At 30.7% G+C, this 22,929-nt stretch overlaps 4 protein-coding genes across 4 annotated transcripts; all 4 read right to left on the bottom strand.

Annotated features, from left to right (window-relative positions):
• Positions 1 to 1,741, bottom strand: LOC126672162 (germin-like protein 8-8). Its single transcript, XM_050366108.1, is given in 6 exon segments — positions 1 to 139; positions 141 to 317; positions 319 to 485; positions 1,178 to 1,247; positions 1,516 to 1,577; positions 1,724 to 1,741. Coding segments are annotated over 6 exon segments (633 nt in total).
• A 6,947-nt stretch (positions 1,742 to 8,688) lies between these two features.
• LOC126672164 (germin-like protein subfamily 1 member 18) lies at positions 8,689 to 10,167 on the bottom strand. The gene is made up of 2 exons (XM_050366109.1): positions 10,041 to 10,167; positions 8,689 to 9,230 (listed from the first exon to the last, which is right to left on the bottom strand). The coding sequence occupies exons 1-2, from the start codon at positions 10,165 to 10,167 to the stop codon at positions 8,689 to 8,691; spliced, it is 669 nt and encodes a 222-aa protein (XP_050222066.1).
• Positions 10,168 to 16,430: 6,263 nt separating this feature from the next.
• Positions 16,431 to 18,120, bottom strand: LOC126674490 (germin-like protein subfamily 1 member 20). Its single transcript, XM_050368940.2, has 2 exons — positions 17,921 to 18,120; positions 16,431 to 17,179 (listed from the first exon to the last, which is right to left on the bottom strand). The coding sequence occupies exons 1-2, from the start codon at positions 18,042 to 18,044 to the stop codon at positions 16,638 to 16,640; spliced, it is 666 nt and encodes a 221-aa protein (XP_050224897.1). The 5' UTR covers positions 18,045 to 18,120; the 3' UTR covers positions 16,431 to 16,637.
• A 1,085-nt stretch (positions 18,121 to 19,205) lies between these two features.
• Positions 19,206 to 20,529, bottom strand: LOC126674757 (germin-like protein subfamily 1 member 20). Its single transcript, XM_050369258.1, has 2 exons — positions 20,393 to 20,529; positions 19,206 to 19,917 (listed from the first exon to the last, which is right to left on the bottom strand). The coding sequence occupies exons 1-2, from the start codon at positions 20,508 to 20,510 to the stop codon at positions 19,370 to 19,372; spliced, it is 666 nt and encodes a 221-aa protein (XP_050225215.1). The 5' UTR covers positions 20,511 to 20,529; the 3' UTR covers positions 19,206 to 19,369.
• Positions 20,530 to 22,929: the final 2,400 nt, after the last annotated feature.

Here is a 22,929-nt window from a genome sequence, read left to right on the forward strand (position 1 = left end):
CTATTCTCGTCCCCGAAGATAAGTGATTATATGATTATCAAGTTGAAATGACTTGGTAAGAACTTTAGGTGGAATAGGCGGTATTGATCCAAATATACTACTGGTTACCGTTACGTATCCCGGATTTTGGCTATCATACAAAATGAAGTAAACCCTTTGGAGTTACGAAAACATCTCCGGGATGTAGAACTTTTGCAAAGAGACGATGATCGGGATTTGATGTAATAAAACCCATATAAACTGTTCCCTCTAAGACTGTAAGAACTTCCGTTGCTCGAGGATGATAACCGGGAGGGGCTACACCGTTTTGTGCAACATAATCCGTTGGTATTTAATCCTTTTATTTCTTTAACTGTTAAAATTGTTAAATTTGATTCTACATTATTTGGAATTCTTGGCCAATTCAATCCAGAATAGAAGAAATCATTTGGTGTCACTAACTTTGGATCCTTGCACAATTGCCCGTTTTCAATTACTGCATCAAAAATGTATTAGTCTTCTTATTCCTAAACACAACAATAAAGTAACACAATTAAACCAAGGAGATATCGCTTAGATATTATGTGTGTTGAATTGCATTTTATTAAATTCGTGGGATTAAATTGTTCTACAAACACTAAAATATTTTTTTTCCTCAATGATAAATGAAATAGCACAATCCAAGTTTTTTAATGATAATATGAATTAATTATAAATTTTAGCATGATTTTATAAATAGAATATGAATTTTTAAATTTGAGAATATCAATCACTAATTTTCATATTTTGACAAATTAAATCGTACTATTTTTCATTGAATAACAGTTACGATGACATATCTTGTTCCACCATTCACATTAACTGTTTTTTCAACAAAATATAAGTTTGTGTTCCGATTTGTCAAAAAATAAAAAAATAAAAGTTGATGATCAATTTTGCTAAAAAATCATAATATAATTAAAAAAAATATTAGGAGAAGCAGTGAGTGAAGATTCCCCAATAGAGAACCGGATGAGGGGAGTTTGACTCTTAACAACTCTTATGTTCGAAGCAAGATACTATAAAGTCTGCAATTTTATTTAAAATTAACTCTTATATTTCGAATAATAGTGTACAAATAAATTTATATTTATCAAAAAAAACAATATAAATTTATGAACGTGGCGAACTTTTTTCTTTCAAAACAAAAAAACAGTACCCGCAAATTTGAAGTCAGTTGGTGGCTTGGTGCAACACAGAAGTCATTCAGAGGTGCAGGATCAGAAGCACTGACAAATGAGAAACCCAAAGCCAAGAAACCAAAAACGCTAAGAATTTATCAATTGCCATAGTTTTGTGTATTGTATAATAATGTTAATAATTCCATCACTGAACCTCAAAATTTAAAAGCATTCCTACGTTCTGTTTAATGAAAAGTTCATTATTATGGGAAATATTTAGAAGTCAGTCCCTTTTTGCCCTTTGTATCCAGTAACACAAGTATCTGTATCTGCATTTGCTTCAGCTGCATTTGCTTTCTTCCTGAGCAAGATTCACAGTCTTGCTGTTGCAGCTGTCATCTGTGCCATGTCATCGATCTCAGTCATAAGATTCTGTTGCTGATGAAAACACACTTTCAGTGTGTGATGCCATGTCAGCAAGTTTGTTAGGAGCAGTTACTTCTCTAGCTTAGTATAAATAGACTAGCTAGTTTAATCTTCATTTTGTAATCAAGATTTCATTTTCTGATTCAATAAAGATTTACATTTCTCTCTTCTCTCATTTTCTATTATGGTATCAGAGCTTTAAAACCAGCTTTTGATTTTCTCAGTTCGTATTTTCTTAGCAAACAAACAAGAATTTTCTTAGCAAACAAACAGTTTTATTATGGCGAATTTTCAAGGTAGACCAGAAGAATCAATGTCAAGTCCGTTTTTCCTACATCCTAATGAGAATCCCTCGCTGATTCTTGTTTCAAACTTACTCAATGGAAACAACTACCATTCGTGGTTCAGATCTATGAAGATGGCACTTATCTCCAAGAACAAGTTCAAGTTCGTTAATGGCTCAATTCTTGTTCCTAATGAAAATGATAATCTGTTTGCTGCTTGGGAGAGGTGTAACACAATGGTGATGTCCTGGATCTATAGATCTGTTACTCCTACCATAGCAGATAGTATATCTTGTGTGGATACAGCATTAGACATATGGAATGATTTGAAAGATCGTTTTTCAGAAGGAGATTCATACAGGTTAGGTGATATTCAAGAAGAAATTTACAGTTTTCAACAAAATTCTTTATCAGTTACTGAGTATTTTACTCATCTCAAGACACTTTGGGATGAATGGATGAGTTTAAGACCTTTTCCTGTTTGTATTTGTTTGCCTAAATGCTCTTGCAATGGATATGAGATTGTTAAGAAGAATTTTGCTAATGATCAGGTCATTAAGTTTTTGAAAGGTTTGAATGATCAATATGGAACTGTGAGACAGCAAATTCTTATGATTGAACCTCTTCCTCCTATGAACAAGGTTTTTTCAATGGTGATTCAAAATGAGAGACAGTTTTCTGGTTCATATAATGCCAGAAATGCAGTTGATTCTAATATCTTACTTGCTAGAGGAAACAATCAATATGATGGAGATAATACTGATCTGAATTCTGATTATGAGTCTAGTGTATGTTATGCTAGAGGAAGAGGTGGAAACAACTACAGAGGAAAATTCAGAAAGCCTCCTCCTGGTTTTCCATTCATACCAGGAGCTAAACCAAAACTGTGTTCTTACTGTGGTTATACAGGTCATACTATTGACATATGCTATAGAAAACATGGTTATCCACCAGGTTTTGCTTCAAAAGGCAGAGGAGAGAGCTCTTATGCTAATCAAGTTGATTTCTCAACTCATGGTCCATCAGAAATGAATCAAAATGCTGGAATGAATGATCCTGGGAAGCATGGACCAAACACTGATTCTTATAATGCTCATCATAGAAATATTGATTCTTCTGTTTCAACAGGATCAGTTTTTCCTTTCACACCTGAACAATGCCAGAAGATCATGGCCTTAATTCAACAGGATGCTAAAGGTATACCACAAGGAAGTACAGCACATGTCAATTCTGTTGATTCTCTGACTGCAAATTTCAACTCTATCCCCATTGAACAAGGTACTATTCATACTTGTTCTTTTACTGCTACTTCCTATAAAGATACTTGGATCCTAGACACAGGAGCAACTGATCATATTGTTTGCAATTCAAGTTTCTTTAAAACCTATCATGGTGTTACAAATGTTCATGTGAAATTACCTACTGGCCAGCTAGTTTCAGTAACACATGTAGGTGAAATACAGTTGAGTGATCATCTAGTTCTGCACAATGTTCTACATGTCCCAGACTTCACTTTCAATCTCATTTCAGCAAGCAAACTCACAGATGATAAGAAGTTATGCTTAATTCTTTATCATGATGCTTGCTTTATTCAGGAAGTAACTACATGGAGAATGATTGGCTTAGCTAGAAAGCAAAAGGGGCTGTACATCATGATGCAGGATGATTTGAGAATTTCTTCATGTAATAAAGTTGCTAAGCATAGTATTGATGACTCTAATGTTTGGCATTACAGATTAGGTCATTTGTCACCTAATAGAATAAGATTACTTCACAAGATAGACTCATCTATTCAAGTTTCTGGATTAGATGTTTGTGATGTATGTCACTATGCTAAACAAAAAAGGTTGCCTTTTCCAGTGAGTTCTTCTGTTAGCAATGCTATTTTTGATTTGTTACATGTAGACATATGGGGACCAGTTTCTACAAATTCCATTCAAGGTTATAGGTACTTTCTGACTTTGGTTGATGATCATTCTAGACATACTTGGATTTTTCTAATGAAAGATAAGTCAGAAACCAGGGGCCATTTGAAGAATTTTGTGGTTTATGCACAGAATCAATTCTTCAAAACTATAAAGACTGTGAGGTCAGATAATGGTCTTGAGTTCAAATTTCCAGAGCTGTACCATAAATATGGAATTCTGCATCAAACAAGCTGTGTTCATACACCACAGCAGAATAGCATTGTAGAACGCAAACATCAACACATATTTAATGTGGCAAGAGCCCTGAAGTTCCAGTTTGGCATTTCTATGCAGTTTTGGGCACATTGTGTTAGTCATGCAGTTTACCTAATCAACAAGATCCCCTCTTCTGTTATTAATGAAGAAACACCATATCAAAGACTCCATGGAAACAAACCATCCTATGATCATCTCAAGACTTTTGGTTGTCTCAGTTTTGCAGCAAATGTAGAGCAACACAAGAAAAAGTTTGATTCCAGAGCATCAAAATGCTTGTTTCTAGGATATCCTTCAAACACTAAAGGCTTCATATTATACAATCTCTCAACTCACCAACTTTTTATTTCTAGAGATGTTGTCTTTTATGAACACATCTTTCCTTCTTCTGAAAAATCATCTTACTCACCTTCTAGCCAAAATGATAATCCTGTTCTGGATATTGATTTTCTTCACTCTCAGACCATTAATACTCAGAGACATCTTTCTGAAACTCCCCCTTCTCCAGTTTTACCTTGGAGTTCACCTTCCAGGAATCATTTGCCAGTTCCTGCTCAGTTTCAAGAAGATGAATTTCCTATACTCAGAAGGTCTCAGAGAGTAACACACTTACCACAACACTTGAAGGATTACACTGTTTCACTACCATCTACTAAAACAACAACCACACCACACACCCTATCCTCAGTTCTAAACTACACACATCTCTCACCTACTCAAAAAGCCTTTTCCTTAAGTATTTCTTCCATTTCTGAGCCTAAAAATTATAGTGAAGCCATTAAGCTTCCTTGTTGGAAGGAAGCAATGCAGACTGAGATCAATGCTCTGGAAGCAAATAAAACCTGGATACTGACTGACTTGCCACCAGAAAAGCAGGCCATAGGATGTAAATGGGTCTATAAAGTAAAATATAGATCCAATGGAGAAATTGAAAGGTGTAAGGCCAGACTGGTTGCCAAAGGTTACAATCAACAGGAAGGATTGGATTATTTTGAGACATTTTCTCCAGTTGCCAAAATGACAACCATTAGAACTTTATTGTCATTAGCAGCTATAAATAATTGGCAACTACATCAGTTAGACATTAATAATGCCTTTCTGTATGGAGATTTACTAGAAGAGGTCTATATGCAACTACCTCCTGGTTTTGATAGCACTAAGAAATCATCCACAGTTTGTAAGCTTCAGAAATCCATCTATGGTCTCAAACAAGCCAGTAGACAATGGCATTCTAAGCTAACCTCTGCTCTCTGTGCTCAAGGATTTAAGCCTGCAGTTGCTGATCCTTCTCTTTATGTCAAGAATGCAGAAGGTACATTCATTGCTTTATTGATCTATGTGGATGATGTTATAGTTGCAAGTAATTCTAGTTCTGCTATTCAAGACATCAAGGACTACCTTCATGTCACATTCAGTATAAAAGATCTTGGCAAACTCAAGTACTTTTTAGGTCTTGAAGTAGCTAGAACTGATTCTGGTATAAATTTGTCTCAAAGGAAGTATGCCTTGGATCTTTTGACAGAGACTAGTTTTCTTGACAGTAAACCTGTTCCAACACCTATGATTACTTCAAAAAAACTCATTAAGGATCCTGCAGATCTTCTTCCTGATAACACAGAATACAGAAAGCTTGTGGGTAAACTTCTATATTTGTGCACAACCAGGCCTGATCTTTCCTTTGCTATGCAGCAACTTTCTCAATTTCTTGATTGTCCAACTAATGTTCATATGCAAGCTGTACATAGAGTGTTGAGATATATTAAGAAGGCTCCTGGCAAAGGCCTCTTTTTCTCTGCTACATCCACTCTCAAACTACAAGCATTCTGTGATTCAGATTGGGCAGCTTGCCCTGACACAAGAAAATCTATCTCTGGTAACTGTGTTTTTCTTGGGAATTCATTAATTTCCTGGAGATCCAAGAAACAGACCACTGTATCTCGTTCTAGCTCAGAGGCTGAATACAGGGCCCTTGCAGGATTGACTTGTGAGCTTCAATGGGTTGTTTATCTACTTAATGATCTTCACCAATCATTCTCTTTGCCAGCTCAGGTTTTTTGTGATAACAAGTCAGCTATTCAGTTAGCTCATAATCCTGTATACCATGAAAGGACAAAACATATAGAGATAGATTGCCACATTATTCGAGAAAAGATTGGCATTGGTTTACTGCATTTGCTTCCTATCAGTTCTGAATTTCAGATTGCAGACTGTTTTACTAAACCTTTGCCACCTGCTGCATTTGATCTTGCTGTTGCCAAGCTTTGTCCACACAATGTGTATGGTTAAGCTTGAGGGAGGGTAACACAAGTATCTGTATCTGCATTTGCTTCAGCTGCATTTGCTTTCTTCCTGAGCAAGATTCACAGTTTTGCTGTTGCAGCTGTCATCTGTGCCATGTCATCGATCTCAGTCATAAGATTCTGTTGCTGATGAAAACACACTTTCAGTGTGTGATGCCATGTCAGCAAGTTTGTTAGGAGCAGTTACTTCTCTAGCTTAGTATAAATAGACTAACTAGTTTAATCTTCATTTTGTAATCAAGATTTCATTTTCTGATTCAATAAAGATTTACATTTCTCTCTTCTCTCATTTTCTATTATCCAGAATAAGAAGCAGACTTAATGCTGCCTTAATTATGAGTTAAAATCATAATTGACCACAAACAAATAAAAGTGACAATTCAGCAACAAGCCTTTTGCAACGAATAACAATTTGTATACTATACGACACTACTAGTTAAATAGTCTAAATCGTCATATAACCGACTTTAATGATGAAGGTGGATTTTTCACTAAAAAGTTAGCTCTCTTTTTTAATTTATCATTTAATAAATAAAGCTAAATCTCCAACATGTGTATCTCCATCAATTTGGGTGTAAGTTTATGCTACAACCTAAAAGATGCACTAAAACAAAAGTTTAATTTGACAAGAAGCAAGCTTCTTTTAAAAAAATAAAATAAATGATTACCCATGCACCTTTATCCGATGTACGTAAATTATAGTCATCATTTTTGTAATGACATCTTATTGATTTATGACGGGCCATTTCTACCAACGGTTCCCAAACTTTAAAACGTATTTTAACAATTTTTTAATTTCAAATTTATATCTCAGCTATCCTCAGGGGTGGAGTTATGTTATCCTCAAGAGGGGCCCTGGCCCTTTCAAAAAAAAAATTGGCTCAAAAAAACTATTAGACTTTTTTAATTTTTTAAAAAACATTATAGTTATTATGTTTAGATTTTTACATAATTGTTCCCTCTAAATATTTTTTTTCCTTCAAAACATCTTTATTTTGGTTTTTCAAAATTTAATAATTTAATCTGAATTTTCATTTAATAAATAAGCTAAAGCTCCAACATATATATCACCATCAACTCAGGTTATTAATTTAATAATGACAAAATTTATTAGTATTAGTGACGAAAATAATGTCGCCAATATTTAGTTATCGACGAACTAAATTTCGTCGTTAAACATTATTTGACGAAATGAGGATCGACTTTGGTTGCTGTTTCAAATAGGCAACCCCTTTCTGGCAACAGTCGTGACGACAAAATTGATTAGTCATCAAAAATTCCAGCGACAATTTTTTGGTTTTGGTGACCAAATTTTTTGTCGCTTAGCAGTGTTCACAGCTAACAGGGTAGCGACTCAAAATCTAACAAATAATATACTCCCTCCGTCCCGTTTAAAAAGTCCCATATTCCATTTTGGTATGTCCCATTTAAAAAGTTCCATTACTATTTTTAGAATATTTTTCCATTGAATACCCTATTTTACCCTTATTTTAGTCATCTTAAAAGAGTTCTATGGAAAATTCCAATATCATTAATAGGGGTAAAACATGAAAATACAAGAATAATTAATGTTTTCTTAATTTGTGTGTAAAGTCAAATGGGACTTCTAAAATAGGATGGAGGGAGTATAAGGTAACAGATGAAATACAAAAACCGAAATAACTTGAGTTGCAATTTGTGTGAAACAATTATAAATATCAAACATAAAAGACTTCTGCTTGTGTATTGGAAACATGAGCTTCATCATCGAACATATTAATAGAAAATCACTATTAAAATTTAAGTCTTTTATTAATTACGATTAAACTTTTAATTTTTCTAATTATGTCCGTGTTAAAGGTTTTTTTTTTACAATTTTATTCAAAATTTTGAGTTTTATTTTTAAATTCAAACTTTGTATCATTTATCAATTAATTACGATCAAATTTTGAAGGTTAAATATAAAAAGAGTTACAATGAAAACTTGATCGCAGTTGATAAAAAAACGCAAAATTTTTGACTTAAAAAAATAAAATTCAAAAATTTAGACGTAATTACAAAAAAAATCATTAAAATAGATATAATTATAGAAAAATAAAAAATTAGATTGTAATTAATAAGAGATATAAAATTTAAATTTAAAAAATAGTTTGAATTATTTAAGATAATACAATACATGGAAGAGAAACAAATAATAGGCTGATAATTAATTGTAGTTGTAACTACAACATATATAGAAGCATATTTGCTTATTCTTTTTACATATACTATACTTTTCATCATAAGAAAATACTCCGAAACTCAAATTCAAGGCCGACATAGCCTTTACAATTATTATGTTGCAAAATCAACAGAAATACATGATAAAAAAAAAAAATTAATTCCATTCTTGTCCTTGAAGATACGCCACCGTTTTTTTATCAAGTTGGAATGACTTGACAAGAACTTGAGGGTGAATAGGTGGTTTTGAACCAAAAATTATATCAGGTACTGCTATGGATCCTGGATTTTGGCTATTGTATGCCACAATTGCAACTGCAGGAATTTTACCAATATTCCATATAAAATGAATTAAGCCAAATGGAACTATAAAAACGTCTCCGGGATGTAGAACTTTTGCGAAAAGACGATGATCGGGATTTGATGTAATGAATCCGATATAGATAGTACCCTTTACGAGGGTAAGAACCTCGGTTGCTCGAGGATGATAACTCGGAGGGGCTACACCATTTGGTGCATAATCGGCACGACCTATGGATATTCCCAAGCTGTTTAATCCTTTTATTTCTTCAACTGTTACAACACTTAAATTTGATCCTACTCTATTTTTTGTATTTGTTGCCATATTCAGTCCCGAATAGAAGAAATCGTCTGCCGTCACTAATTTTGGGTCCTTGCAGAGTTTTCCATTTTCAATTACTGCACCGGAAATAATTACTCTTGTTCACAAAAATAAAATAGCACAACTCAAAATTTATTAAAACTATCCGATTGATCTAAATTAATTAATTGAGAAATGCAGTGATAATTGATCCCGAGAGTGTCAAATAATTGTTCTTTTTTTACATTTTAGTGACCAAATTTTAATTTTGCGATTTTTAATTGACATGTGGCAATTATATTTTGCTTGTTAAAAATATTTCATATATGCATAATTTCATTTTGGAGGAGAATTTTTATTTCAAATTATGCATACGTGACAAATTTTCAAATAAAAAATTACAATACAATCTAGCTGTCACATATGCATTATTCACCAAAAAATCTCTAGTTGAAGTAAAATTAAAATTTAATAATCAAAATAAAACAAATTAAAATTTAATTATCAAATTGCTAAAATACATTAGTTTTGATATTCTAGGGATCAATTGTCTAAAAATGCAAGAATTAAATATATATTATAATATGTACGAAGAAGAAGAAAATGATCCTTCCCATCCATAAAATTATGTCACTAGATCATATCAATCCAATTTGATCTACGTTAGATTCGGAAGTTAGATCAAATGTATTGGAATCAAGATGATATAAAAAAAATTCATTTGATCTAAAATTGTAAAATTTTAAGTTGACTTAGTTTAATATATGAAAGGTCTCATTATAAAAAATTCAAATATTTATGCGTGTTTGTAATTTAATAATATTTTTCAATTTTTGTAATATTGTCTCAAATTCAAATGTATTCATATTTGATCATTCCATATGAATAAAAAAAAAATTAATGGTTACCCGCAAACTTGGAGCCACTGGGGGCAACACAAAAATCACCAAGAGGTGCAGGATCAGTAGCAGTGACAAATGAGAAACCCAAAGCCAAGAAACCAAAAATTGCTAACAAATTAGTATTAATTTCCATAACTTTGTGTATTGTAATCCCAACACTGAAATCCAGTATTTAAAGAATGCTCAAATCTTCCCTTGCCAATATTACTTTCTGTTTCATGAAAAGTTTATTATTATGGGAAAATATAGAAATTAATCCCTTTTTGGCCTTTGTACCCAGAAAAAGAAGCAAACTTAAATACTGCCTTAATTATGGGACAAAATCTTAATTGACCACAAACAAATAAAAATTACAATTTAGCTATATTAATTCTAATTTCTAATTCAGATCTTACGTGTATTACTACATTCAATCTATTCTATCCTGTCCTTTCTTTTAGCCAATTATTTTAAATATCAATATAATTCAGATAATTCGCAATTTTTTCTTATAAATTTTTTATTTTTATAAAATTTTTTATTTTATTTTTTAAAATATTTTATTATAAAAATTGTTAATATTTAATTTTAAAATAATTCAATACAAAAATTATAACGATTGTATATTACACGACACTACTAGTTAAATAGTCTAAATCATCGCAAAATCAACTTCAATGGTGAATGTGGATTCAAAATTTAGCATCTCTTGGTTTATCATTTAATAAATAAAGCTCCAACACATGTATCTCTATTAATTTAGGTGCAAGTTTAAGCTACAGCTTAAAACATGCACCAAAACAAAAGTTTAATTTCGTTCAAAGCAACCTTTAACTTTTTCACAAAAATAAATGACTGGACACCTTGGATTAATATACAACTTTTTTAATCATCATCTTAATTTATGATGACATCTTAATTTACAAAAATAAATGGTTGACCGTTAGAATATCCATACTAAAGAAGCCTAAATGATAGGAGTAGAAATACTCTTATCTTTTTAGTTGTTTTACATGTGATTTTGCACTATTTTTTTAGCTTTATTGCCTTATTATTTTATTTGAGCTATTTTAAGGTCATTTGTACAAAGTTAAGGTATTTGGAGGTATATTTTAAATGTTTTGAAGTTTCGGAGATCAGCTGGGTACAAGCGAAGGCACAAAAAAGTGTGAAACAAAGAAAATCGGACCCGAAAGTCGACCCAAAGCTTGGTGTGATCGCACTAGGCCCCAAGTTAGTCTAGAGCCCAGCTCAAGACCTTGGTCCGATCGACCAGACCTTGTATTCATAGTCTAAGTTTTAAACCGATTATTGACTACAGTTTTACCACTTTCAACTTGATTAGCATATGAAGAATTTTGATATTTTCCTTTTGGCTTGTAGTTTAGAGGAAAACCGTGTTTCCTATAGCAAATATCTACTTTATGGCTTGAATATCCATAATGAGTGCATTTCATCATACCGGTGTTTGAAAACTTCTTGTAATTTCCCTTCTTCTGAACATTTCCAATAGTAGGAGTGGAATCAGCAATGTGCAAAATTAGAATTTGAATTTTGAGTGTAGAAATTTTTGTTGAGATTCGGTAATGGATCTATAATCAGGATTTAAAATTTCAATCTAGCAACATTCTCATTCAATCCATTTAGAAACTTTATAACAACATCATTGTCTCAATAATTCTTTATCTTTTCATAACCTCCACACTTACACTGAGGATCAGAGTTGCAACCTGGAACATGCCTCATATTAATAAGTTCATCCCACATTTCTTTGAGATGTGTGAAATACTCAACTACACTCAATGTGTTTTATTTGAAATTGTTCAATTCTTCTTGAATATCTGAAACTCTATATGGATCTCCTAATGCAAATCTGGAATCAAGATCAATCCACGCTTCTAGAGCAGCATCAATCCACTCAATGCTCTTGCTAATAGAAGGAGAAACTGAATTTTTGATCCAAGACATCACCAAATTATTACTTCGTTCCCACACGGAATATATTGAATTATCCTTAGTAGGCACATAAATTGATCCATCTATAATTTTCATTTTATTCTTGGCCAAAAGAGCCGTCTTCATGGATCTTGACTTAGAATGGTAATTAACACCATTCAATAGATGTGTAACAAAAACAGGAGCTGGATCCTCATTTGGATGAATATAATATGGACTAACAGGATTCTCTTCATGTCTTTATGGATCTATGGGTTACGTCAAGCTCCCCGAGCATGGTATATTGAACTTATAACTTATCTTCTTCAGTTTGGGTTCAAGAATTCTACGGCTGATACGTCATTGTTTGTGTTCAATGATGGTACACATATATTGCATCTCATAATGTACGTTGAAGATATCATAATTACTGGAAACAATCCTCAAAAGGTTGCTGAATTTATAACACTTCCTGCTAAAACATTATCTCTCAAAGATCTGGGGACACTTGGATATTTTTTGTGTATCGAAGTTTTGCCTAATCCCACGGTTTAATCATGTCGCAGCAAAGATATATATTGAAGTTATTGGCTAAAGCTAAGATGATAGAGGTGCAAACGCCTGCTTTGTGATACTCAGCTTACATCTAACTCAGACAACCTACGTAGTGATGCAACTAAATATCGAGCTTTATTGGGCAGCCTACGATACCTTCTAATCAGCAGACCAAATATAGCCTTCGTAATCAATCGATCATCTTAGTACATGCATCTTCCCACATTTGATCATTGGACGTTTGTCAAACGTCTTCTTCATTACTTAAACGTCTTCTTCATTACTTAACAGATACTGTTAAAGAAGGTTTACAACTCTTCTACCACGATGCACGCATTTTCTTATGCTGATTGGGTAGGAAACAAAGATGAGTTTTCATCCATAAGAGCTTACTTGGTTTATATGGTAGGCAACTTAATCTCCTGGGGTTCAAAGAAACAAAGAACAGCGGCAAGATCTTCCACTAAGTCTGAATATCGCTCTGTTGCAAACGTTGTAGCTGAGATAACTTGGATATGTTCACTGTTAGCAGACCTACATATTCAAGTGCCCACATGTCATTTCTTGTGATAATGTGGGAGCTACGCAACTATGCTCTAATCCAATTTTTCACTCTCGTATGAAACATGCAGCGATTGACTTTCACTTTATAAGTGAACAAGAATTCAGACAGAGGTGTAACCAAAATCACGAGGAACATGATTTTGGCTTGGCGACGTGAGACTCAACATGACAAGCCCGTGAGAAAGTTCGGCGTTGTTTGACCAAGGGTCTCGCGTCGCGAGACCCATCCCTCGGGTAGCGAGGCTGAAGATTTCTGGCTTCACGTCGTGAAGCTTGACGTGAGGACCTCGTGGGAGAGTTCGGCGATAATTGACTTCCATTCCAGTCTCACGTCGTGAGACTTGTAACTTTGCTTCCAAAAACACTGAAAATCATTCTGAAGCTTCCCAAATCTTCACCTATGTCCATTTTTACTCAACCAAGCTCAGAATACGCCTATTTCCATGCGAACACCTGCAATACTTGGACAACACAAATAAATACCAAAATAAGATTAAATGTAATAAAAACAACGTGAAAATTAGTATAAAAAGACCTCGGAAATAGGAATATTTCTACTTCTATCATACGTGAATAAGAATTCAGAATGGTTCAATGAGAGTTGCACATGTCTCATATAAGGATCAGTTGGCCGATGCTCTTACAAAGGCACTTCCTAGACCATGGTTTCTGGATTTTCGGAGCAAGATTGGACTCCTTTCAAGATGTCCATCTTGAGGGGGCATATTAACGGATTCTCCTCCTTATATATAGGACTAGATTAGTTCAAACTCTTTTGAATATTTATTGTTATAATAACTTTAATATTTAGACAATCTGTTGTAACTTACTACTGTATATAGAACGATCTTCATATCAATAATAATTAAATTTTTCCATAATTCTATCTGATGAAACACTACAAAACCCAAAAATCTCACATCGCCAAAGAGAGTAAGGCCATACGGAGAAGTTTATAAAAGGGTGACTGTCTCATTTCTTTATTGACTACGTACATCTATTAGGGGTGGGCATGGACCGGTTAACCGGTCCACGAGGGTAATATGTAAACCGGTCCATAGTAGTTCGGTTTTTAAAATTAAAAACCTAAACCTAAAATTTTAAACGGTTAACCATTAAATCGGTTAACCATTTAAAACGGTTCGGTTTTTCGGTTTTGCGGTTTTTAACCATGAAACCATTAAAAAATTAGATATAAAAAAGATAAAATTTATCGATAAAATTTTAAATATAGTCTAATAATTAAACTTTAATTTTCATTCTATTTAATTATTAAAATATAAATTTTATTTATTTCTATTTCAATTAGGTATATAAATATTTTATTAAGAAAAATAAAGTTCTTTATATATTTATATATATATATATATATATATATATATATATATATATATATATATATATATATATATATATATACTCCTAAAATAAAAATATATTGATAAATAAAATATTTTTTAAATATTTTTTTTGTTTAGAATTTTTATATGTGTAGATGTAAAATATATTTTATTTGAATAATTAAAAACATATGTATGTATATATATATATAATCTATAAAAATATATATTATTTATAAACCGGTTAACCGATTAACCGCGGTTTTTAAAATTGCAAAACCTAAACCTAAACCATTAACCATAAAAATCAAAAATTAAAACCTAAACCTAAACTCTTGGACCGGTTAACCATATTTTCCGGTTCGGTTTTACGGTTTCGGTTCGGTTTTGCGGTTTGACCGGTTTTTTTGCCCACCCCTAACATCTATGACCCTATTAAATATTCTACTAACTTATGCATTGGAGTGAGCTCGAGGCCCAAAGTCTAAAGTTCCCCTTTACTCGCTTCTAGTATTTGTTTTGGGACGATGACAAAAGTACCTAAAATTTTAAAAATATTTACAAAAGTACCTGTAAACTTTTTTTATTTACACAAATACGACTGATTTAAAATTAATTACAAAAGTACCAAAAAATGAAAATTAATTACAAAAGTACGATTTGTATAATGTCGGTATAATTATTGTATAATTTTGGAATATTAAAACTATAAATCAGATAATTTAAAAATAATATGTGGTTTATTATTGGTATAATTTCAATATATTTTCGGTATATCGATTATAAATTTTTATATATATTTTCTAGTTGATAACATGTATATATTTTTTTATATGTATTTTCACAATAGTAGGTAATGAAATAGAGAATTTGTATATTGTTAGTATAACTTTATTATACTGTTAGGTTAATATTTAGTATGCGATGTGGTGTAATGTTGATGTAATAATAAAATTTCAATATATTTTGATGTGTACACTCTTGGTATACTGCTGGTATAATTTTGGTATATTATTAATTCAATTTTAGTATACGATTTGATGTAATTTTGATAAATTTTTATTTAATATTAATAAAATCTCAATATGTATAATGTTGGTATAATTTTGGTATAATGTTAATATAATGTTGATATAATGTTAGTTTATTAGTATACTAACATTGTACCCACAGTATATACCGTATGTTTGATATTATTTTTTTATTTTTTATACTTTTGTAAATATTATTAACATTTTTGTAAATGAAAAAGTCAACATGTAGTTTTGTAATTATTTTTATTTTTTTTTTGATAAATGATGTAATTTCCTCATTTATTTTCCACAGGAAATCCGACTCATTCTTAGACTACATCTAGATTCATAAGAAATCATATCAAACCGTCTCTCTGGATCCATCACTATCTATACTATTACTTTCAATATGCTGCTGACATCAAGTAGATCAATATCTCAGCAAATTGTATAATTTTTGAAGAGATAATGTTGGCTTTCTGATTTAGATGTCGACAGCTTCTTGGCTAACCGAGTACTCAAAATCCAAAAAACTTAATCGATGAAATATAGATAGCATTTGAAACAAATTTAAACATCAAAGATAAAAGACTTCTACTTGTATTTGGAAACAGGAGCTTCATCATTGAACATAAATAAAAGGAAAAACATATTCAAATTCAAATTTTTACATTTTTTTTAATTACAACTAAATCTTTTAATTTTTTATAATTATATATCCAATGAAAAAAATTATAATTGTATCTAAAACTTTGAGTTTCATTTATTAAATTCAAATATGTATTCTTTATCAATTACGATCAAGTTTTAAAGAGTTGCATATAAAAAGAGTTGCTATGCAAGTTTTGTCGGAATTGATAAAAGACGCAATTTTTTTGATTTGAAAGCTGAAATTGAAATTTTATACTTAATTGCAAAAAAAAAAGTTTTAAATTGAACATAATTAAAAAAATTGGATCGTAATTAATGAAAGAAGCAAAAATTGAATTTAAAAAATAAATTGACCTATATAAAATACGACAATACATGCAAGAGAAACGAATTGGCTGCTAAATGTAGTTGCAACATATATAGAAACCTAAATGCTTATTTCTTTTAACATATATTCTATTTTTCATCATAAGGAAATACTGTGAAACTCAATTCAAGACCCAATCCGGCCTTTACGATTATTATGTTGCAAAATCTACTGAAAATGGAAATACATGACAAATATTTTAAATCCAATCTTGTTCCTGAAGATACGCCACCGTTTTTTTATCGAGTTGAAATGACTTGGCAAGAACTTGAGGGTGAATAAGCGGTTTTGATCCAAAGATTGTATCAGGTACTGTTACGGACCCTGGATTTTGACTATTATGTGCTAAAATTGCAACTGCAGGAGTTTTGCCAACATTCTTTACAAAATGAATTAAGCCAGTTGGAACTACAAAAATGTCTCCGGGGCGTAGAATTTTTGTAAAGAGACGATGATCGGGATTCGATGAGATAAAACCGATATAGAGAGTACCCTCTAGGACGATACGAATCTCCGATGCTCGAGGATGATAAGTAGGAGGAGCTATACCATTTGGTGCATAATCGACACGGCCTATGGATATTCCGAGGCTATTTAATCCTTTTATTTCTTCAACCGTTACATCAGTGAAATTTGATCCTATTCTATTTTTTGTGTTTCTTGGTATATTCAGCCCCGAGTAGAAGAAGTCGACTGCTTTTACTAACTTTGGATCCTTGCATAATTGTCCATTTTCAATTACTACATCAAAACATATTAGTCACGTTATTTCTGAGCACAATTTAAAATTTATTAATATTGTGCAATTGATGTGAATTACTAAATTGTTTTTTTTATCAAATTATTACTAAATTGGTAAATTCATAACATTTGGTATTTTGTGATAACATTTAAAAGAATAAAAAAACAAGAATAAAATAAGGTCATTTCTAGATAGATCCAATTTGATTTATTTAGGTTAAATAGATTTAAAACTTTTTAAAATTGGGTCAAATAGATTCAAATCAAGATTAAATTCTAACAAATCTTAGATTTTATTTGAATCATAAAATTTTAGATTTATTTGACTTTAATATATAAAATCACACCTAATTGATTATATCAAACAAATTTATTGACTAAAATAACTTTTCTTCAATTTTAAAAAACAAGCTTAATATCTTAAAATTACTAAACTTTTACTTTTGAGGTTAATATCTTAATTATAACTAAACCTTTCAAAATCAACCCATTTAGTCCGGAGTTTGTGTGTCAATTGTAGCCAATTTTAAAAATAATCAGGTTTTTTTATTAAATTTAGGTCATTCAAATGGCTGCCACGTTGATAAAAAAAATTGATCATTTTTGAAAATGGTTGCAATTGGCACACAAACCTTCAAAGCGGATTAAATGAGGTGATTTTGAACGGTTTGATCAGAATTTACCTGAAACGTAAAAGTTTAAATTTTTTAACCATAAACCAAAAAGATAATGCATGGTTACCCGCAAGCTCGGAGCCACTTGGTGCAACACAAAAGTCATCAAGAGGTGCAGGATCAGTGGCAGTGACAAATGAGAAACCCAAAGCCAAGAAACCAAAAATTGCTAACAAAATATTAATTTCCATAACTTTGTGTATGGTTTTATGTTATAATCCCAAACACTGAACCGTAGCATATTTAAAAGCATTCCCACATCTTCCCTTGCCAACTAGTTTCTGTTTCATGAAAAGTTTATTATTATGGGAAAATATAGAAATCAAACCTTTTTTACCCTTCGTACCCAGAAAAGGAGCAGAATTTAATACTGCCTAATTATATAATTGGCCACAAACAAATAAAAGTGACAATTTAGCATCAAGCCTTTTGCACCCTACCATTCTAATTCAGATCTTTACGTGTATAGCATTTTATCTACTTTGTTCTATCTTATTTTTAGCCGATTAATCTGCATATATTTATATAATTCAATCTTCACGTGAGTTTCTAATTTTTATAAACTGTTTACTTTATTTTATCGGTTAACCTTTTTATGTTATTCATAACGTGAATTTTCTAATTTTTATATTTATATGTTATTCATAACGTGACTTTTTAGTTTTTATATTTATATGTTATTCATAGATTATAATGTTTTGTATTTGATTAGAATTAGAAAAAAAATTCAAGTGGTTGATTATAATTAGGTGAGATTTTTATTTGATTAGAACACTAATATTTAACATTTCGTCCTAATTGATTCAATGTTTTGTATTTGATTAGAATTAGAAAAAAATTCAAGTACTATATTTGTATAATACCCTTTTGATCAATTTTAAATGTCAATCATAATAGAGTTACAATATTTAATGTTCATTTTGATAATCTTATTTTTCACTAATGTTGAATATATTTGTATATTTATGGGACAACAAAAATAATAATTTTTCCATCTTTAAGGGATGGAAGGAGTGTTTTATTTTTATCAAAAAGACTATTAATTTTATCTTTTCCATTTTCTGTTTGGAAATAATTATCTATATAAATTATATAATTGGATGACCAAACTGTCAAAATTTTCTATTTCGGATAAATTTGATAAATCTATTATTAATATATATTTGTTAAAAAATTAGTGATGCTCCAAAAATCCATTACAATCAATCAAAATTTGACTGTTTTATATAGTGCTAATAAAAATATATGGCCAAAAACCATAATTTACACAGCAATTCTATAATCTACTAATCAAATATACCTTGTAAAAAAACAAAATCAAATTACACATAATTGAAAAGAAATTTATTGGTAATAAAGTATGATATAGGAAAGAGCAAACCCTCAATTATTTTGTGACAAAACATGAGATTTATTCTCGAGAATAAGAAATATAGCAAGCTAAGGCATATAATTATTTTGTTGCATGAAATAGTCACAGTAAAAACAAAATTCCCAAAGCATAAAATTCCAATTATTAGGGACGAGTCCAATCTCTAGTTTGAAGATAAGCCACCAATTTTTCGTCAATCTGAAACGACTTGGTCAGAACATCAGATTGAATAGGTGGCACTGATCCAAATATTGTATTAGCTGTTGTTATTTGTCCTGGACTTTCGCTACTATAAGCTGATATTGTAACTGCATGAGTTTTACCAATATTCTTCTGAAAATGAATTAGCCCTAATGGAAATACATAAACATCTCCGGGACGTAGAATTTTCGCGACGAGACGATGATCCGGATTCGACGTGATAAAACCGACATAGAGAATGCCCTTTAGGACTACCATAACCTCTGTTCCTCTAGGGTTATGGTGGATAGGGTTTACACCATTTGGTGCAAAATCGATGCGAGTTAGCGCTAAACCATTGTTGTTAAGGCCCTTTAATTGTTCAACTGTTACGGCAGTAACGTTGACACCAAATTGATTTGATGTGTTTCCTGGTATATTCAATCCTGAGTAAAAAAAATCACTTGGTGTAACTCTCTTTGGATCCTTACAGAATTCCCCATTTTCGAACACTGCTGCATGGAAAACATGTTAAATATTAGGGCAACATCTCACCTAATTATTGCCATTATATAAATTGCAAAACAAGAATATGTGATACTAAACTTTTGAATTGTGCATTTTTGTAAATTATTGCATACAAAGGGATAAAGATAAAATTAACAGGTTCCTTATTTAGGGATGATCCAACTGGTCGGTTAATAGTAAGACGATTTAAATAAAATTAGACTAACTAAATTATTTATCTTTTTAATCAAACTGCAGATTGAATTGCTAGTTTGTATTAATTAAATTATTCAAAATGCAAATTGAACTGGTTAAACTGATTAAAAATTTAAAATAAATTATTAAAATTAACAAAGATATAAAATATAAAATTTTAAAACTTGTAACCATAACTAAACTACAATTTTCATTTACTGAACTGAAATTAACTGTATAGAATTTGACAAAGACTATAAAGAAATAGAATCATTCATTAATTACCGCCGGACTTGGTATCAGTTGGTGCTACACAAAAGTCATTAAGAGGTTGGGCTGACGAAATTGGGATGACAAGAGCCAAAAATGCAAAAATTGCTTGGAATATATCAACTGGTCTCATTGCTTTGTATTCAGTTTAATTTTTCTATTTGACTTTGATAAGATATATGTTTCTTAATGTACATTATACAAGCCTATTTATACACAAATTATAGCCTATATGTTATAAACTGAAACTAATTAGCCGTTTGGTTCGCGAAAAAAAAAGAAGGAATGGAAATGGGAATGATTTTTATTGTTTATGTTTGTTTTGTCAAATTACACTAGAGAATGGGAATGTGATTACCCCTTTAATGAAAATCACTCATTCCCCCCTTACCACATGGAAATAAACTTTGGGAAATGGAAATCAAAATTTAATAAAATATTTTAATGATAAATAATAAATATATAATTATTAAAAAATTATTTTTAAATTTTAAAAAATATACTTAAAATAAAAAAAAATTAATATTTTTTTAAAAAAAATCTATTTTTACTTTTTTATTTTTTTTTAAAATAATTTTTTATTTTTTTAAAAAATAATTTATTTTTAAAAAAATAGTTTTAATAAATAATAAATATTTTTTTTTCTTAAACTTTATCCATTCCCATTCCCATTCCTACACTTTGAACCAAACAAAAAATGAAAACAATCATTCTCATTCTAATTTCTTCCCATTTCGATTTTCATTTCCTTGAACCAAACGGCCCCTAAGTGATTATTATATATTTCAAGAAAATAAACTACTACTGGAAGAATTCTAAATTATTATTTTTTCCTTCTGTGTCTAGAAAGAGAAGCAGAATCTATTATCTAATTTATTTTCCTTGTGGACTAACTAAAACACTAATATCCAACAAATATGATTGTAAAATAATTAATTCACTCAAAAACTTAAGTTATTCAAAATTCCACATTAAAAGTGTTGAGAATGGTCGCTTTAATAGTTTATAATGCTCAAAAACTACTATATTAACTTGAGTAAATTATTTTGGATCGATAAATTAGACCTGAAAGTTCATTTAGGATGTAAGGTAATATTCCAATAAATATTCATTGAATTCATTTTATAATTTGTATGTTAATTTAATTAATTAAATGGGAATTCACAGTGATCAAATTTTAAACTTTTAAATTTTAATATTATTAGAGACTCTAATATCCTGTATAGTCAATTCATTTTTTTTTTTTTGGTAAGGTTCCAATTATAATATTATCTTCAAGAGCGACCTCTTGTCATGTCCTAGTAGGACTTAGTTTGCATTCATTTAAGTCATTCTAAATAAGGACTTTCCTTGTATAGTATTCAATATACTCAATTTTGCCTTTTTCTTTTGTCTTAAGTTAGCCTCATAATTAGTGTATAGTCTAAAACATCAAAATCAATTTCAATGATGAAGTGGTTCCTAACTAATCTACATACTTTAGCCCTTTATCGTTTCGTTTATCATTTAATGAATAAAGCTCCTAGTCTTTAAGGTCTCTTTATGCAAGTCTAAGCTTTATTATGGTTAGGTGTACATGTGGTGTGCAATAGAGTTTTAATCTACTAATTAAATCAAAACAAAATTTTTAGTTTGGTTTAATTTCTGATTAATCTAGTGTAGTTATCGTTTACAATTCTAACATTTTTGCTTGATTCTGTTCAGTTTTTAGTTTGGAATTTTTGAATTAACACAACCGGCCTAATTAACTTTTTTTTAATCAGAGATAGACTACTCTAAGTTAGTTGTTAGCGGAAATTAGCTGGAGTTAGTATGCATTTTTAAAATTTAAACCATGCAAATCACAGTCTGAAAAGAATCGGAGGTTCGAACCCCGTCCTCATGCAATGGAAAGATTTGACCATTAGGCCAATTAACTGAAGTATATAACCATTGTTATTTTTATAATCTTTAGAAGTCTAAGGCATTATTGTAGTTTTCTTATAACTCAAAAATTAATTTGCTCTTTGAATTTGTATGTTAGAAGCAATTAACATCAAAATAATTCTGTTATTGTGCTGTTTTCTTAAGGTAAATATAAAATTACCACTTTTATTTATTTTTTTTCATTTTAATCACGTACTTTAAAAAGTGTTATATAAATTTTTCATCTTTTATTTTTTTGCAAAGCTATCACCGATGTTAATGAAACTTACATGCATATTCGATCAACCAAATAAATGAATGAATCAAACATATATATTATTTTGACTTGGTTAGAGCATCCCCAATGGACTCTTTAAAATTGTCAAACTCTTTAAATTAAAGAGTTTGACAATAAATTAGGGGCTTAATACATAGTTTGACCCTTGAACTTGTACCATTTTACCCATCTAACCTCCAAACTTAACGTCTCACCTATCGAACCCCTGAACTTGTTAAATAACCCGATTTGACCCCCGAACTTGATAAATACGTAAACATTGAACCCCTCCGTACACAATTTCTTCTAGAACGTTTCAAGTGACAGGTGGACACGAAGGGTTCAATATTTGCATATTTATCAAGTTCAG

The sequence above is a fragment of the Mercurialis annua genome, linkage group LG3 (assembly GCF_937616625.2).
Source record: "Mercurialis annua linkage group LG3, ddMerAnnu1.2, whole genome shotgun sequence".
Lineage (NCBI taxonomy): Eukaryota > Viridiplantae > Streptophyta > Magnoliopsida > Malpighiales > Euphorbiaceae > Mercurialis > Mercurialis annua.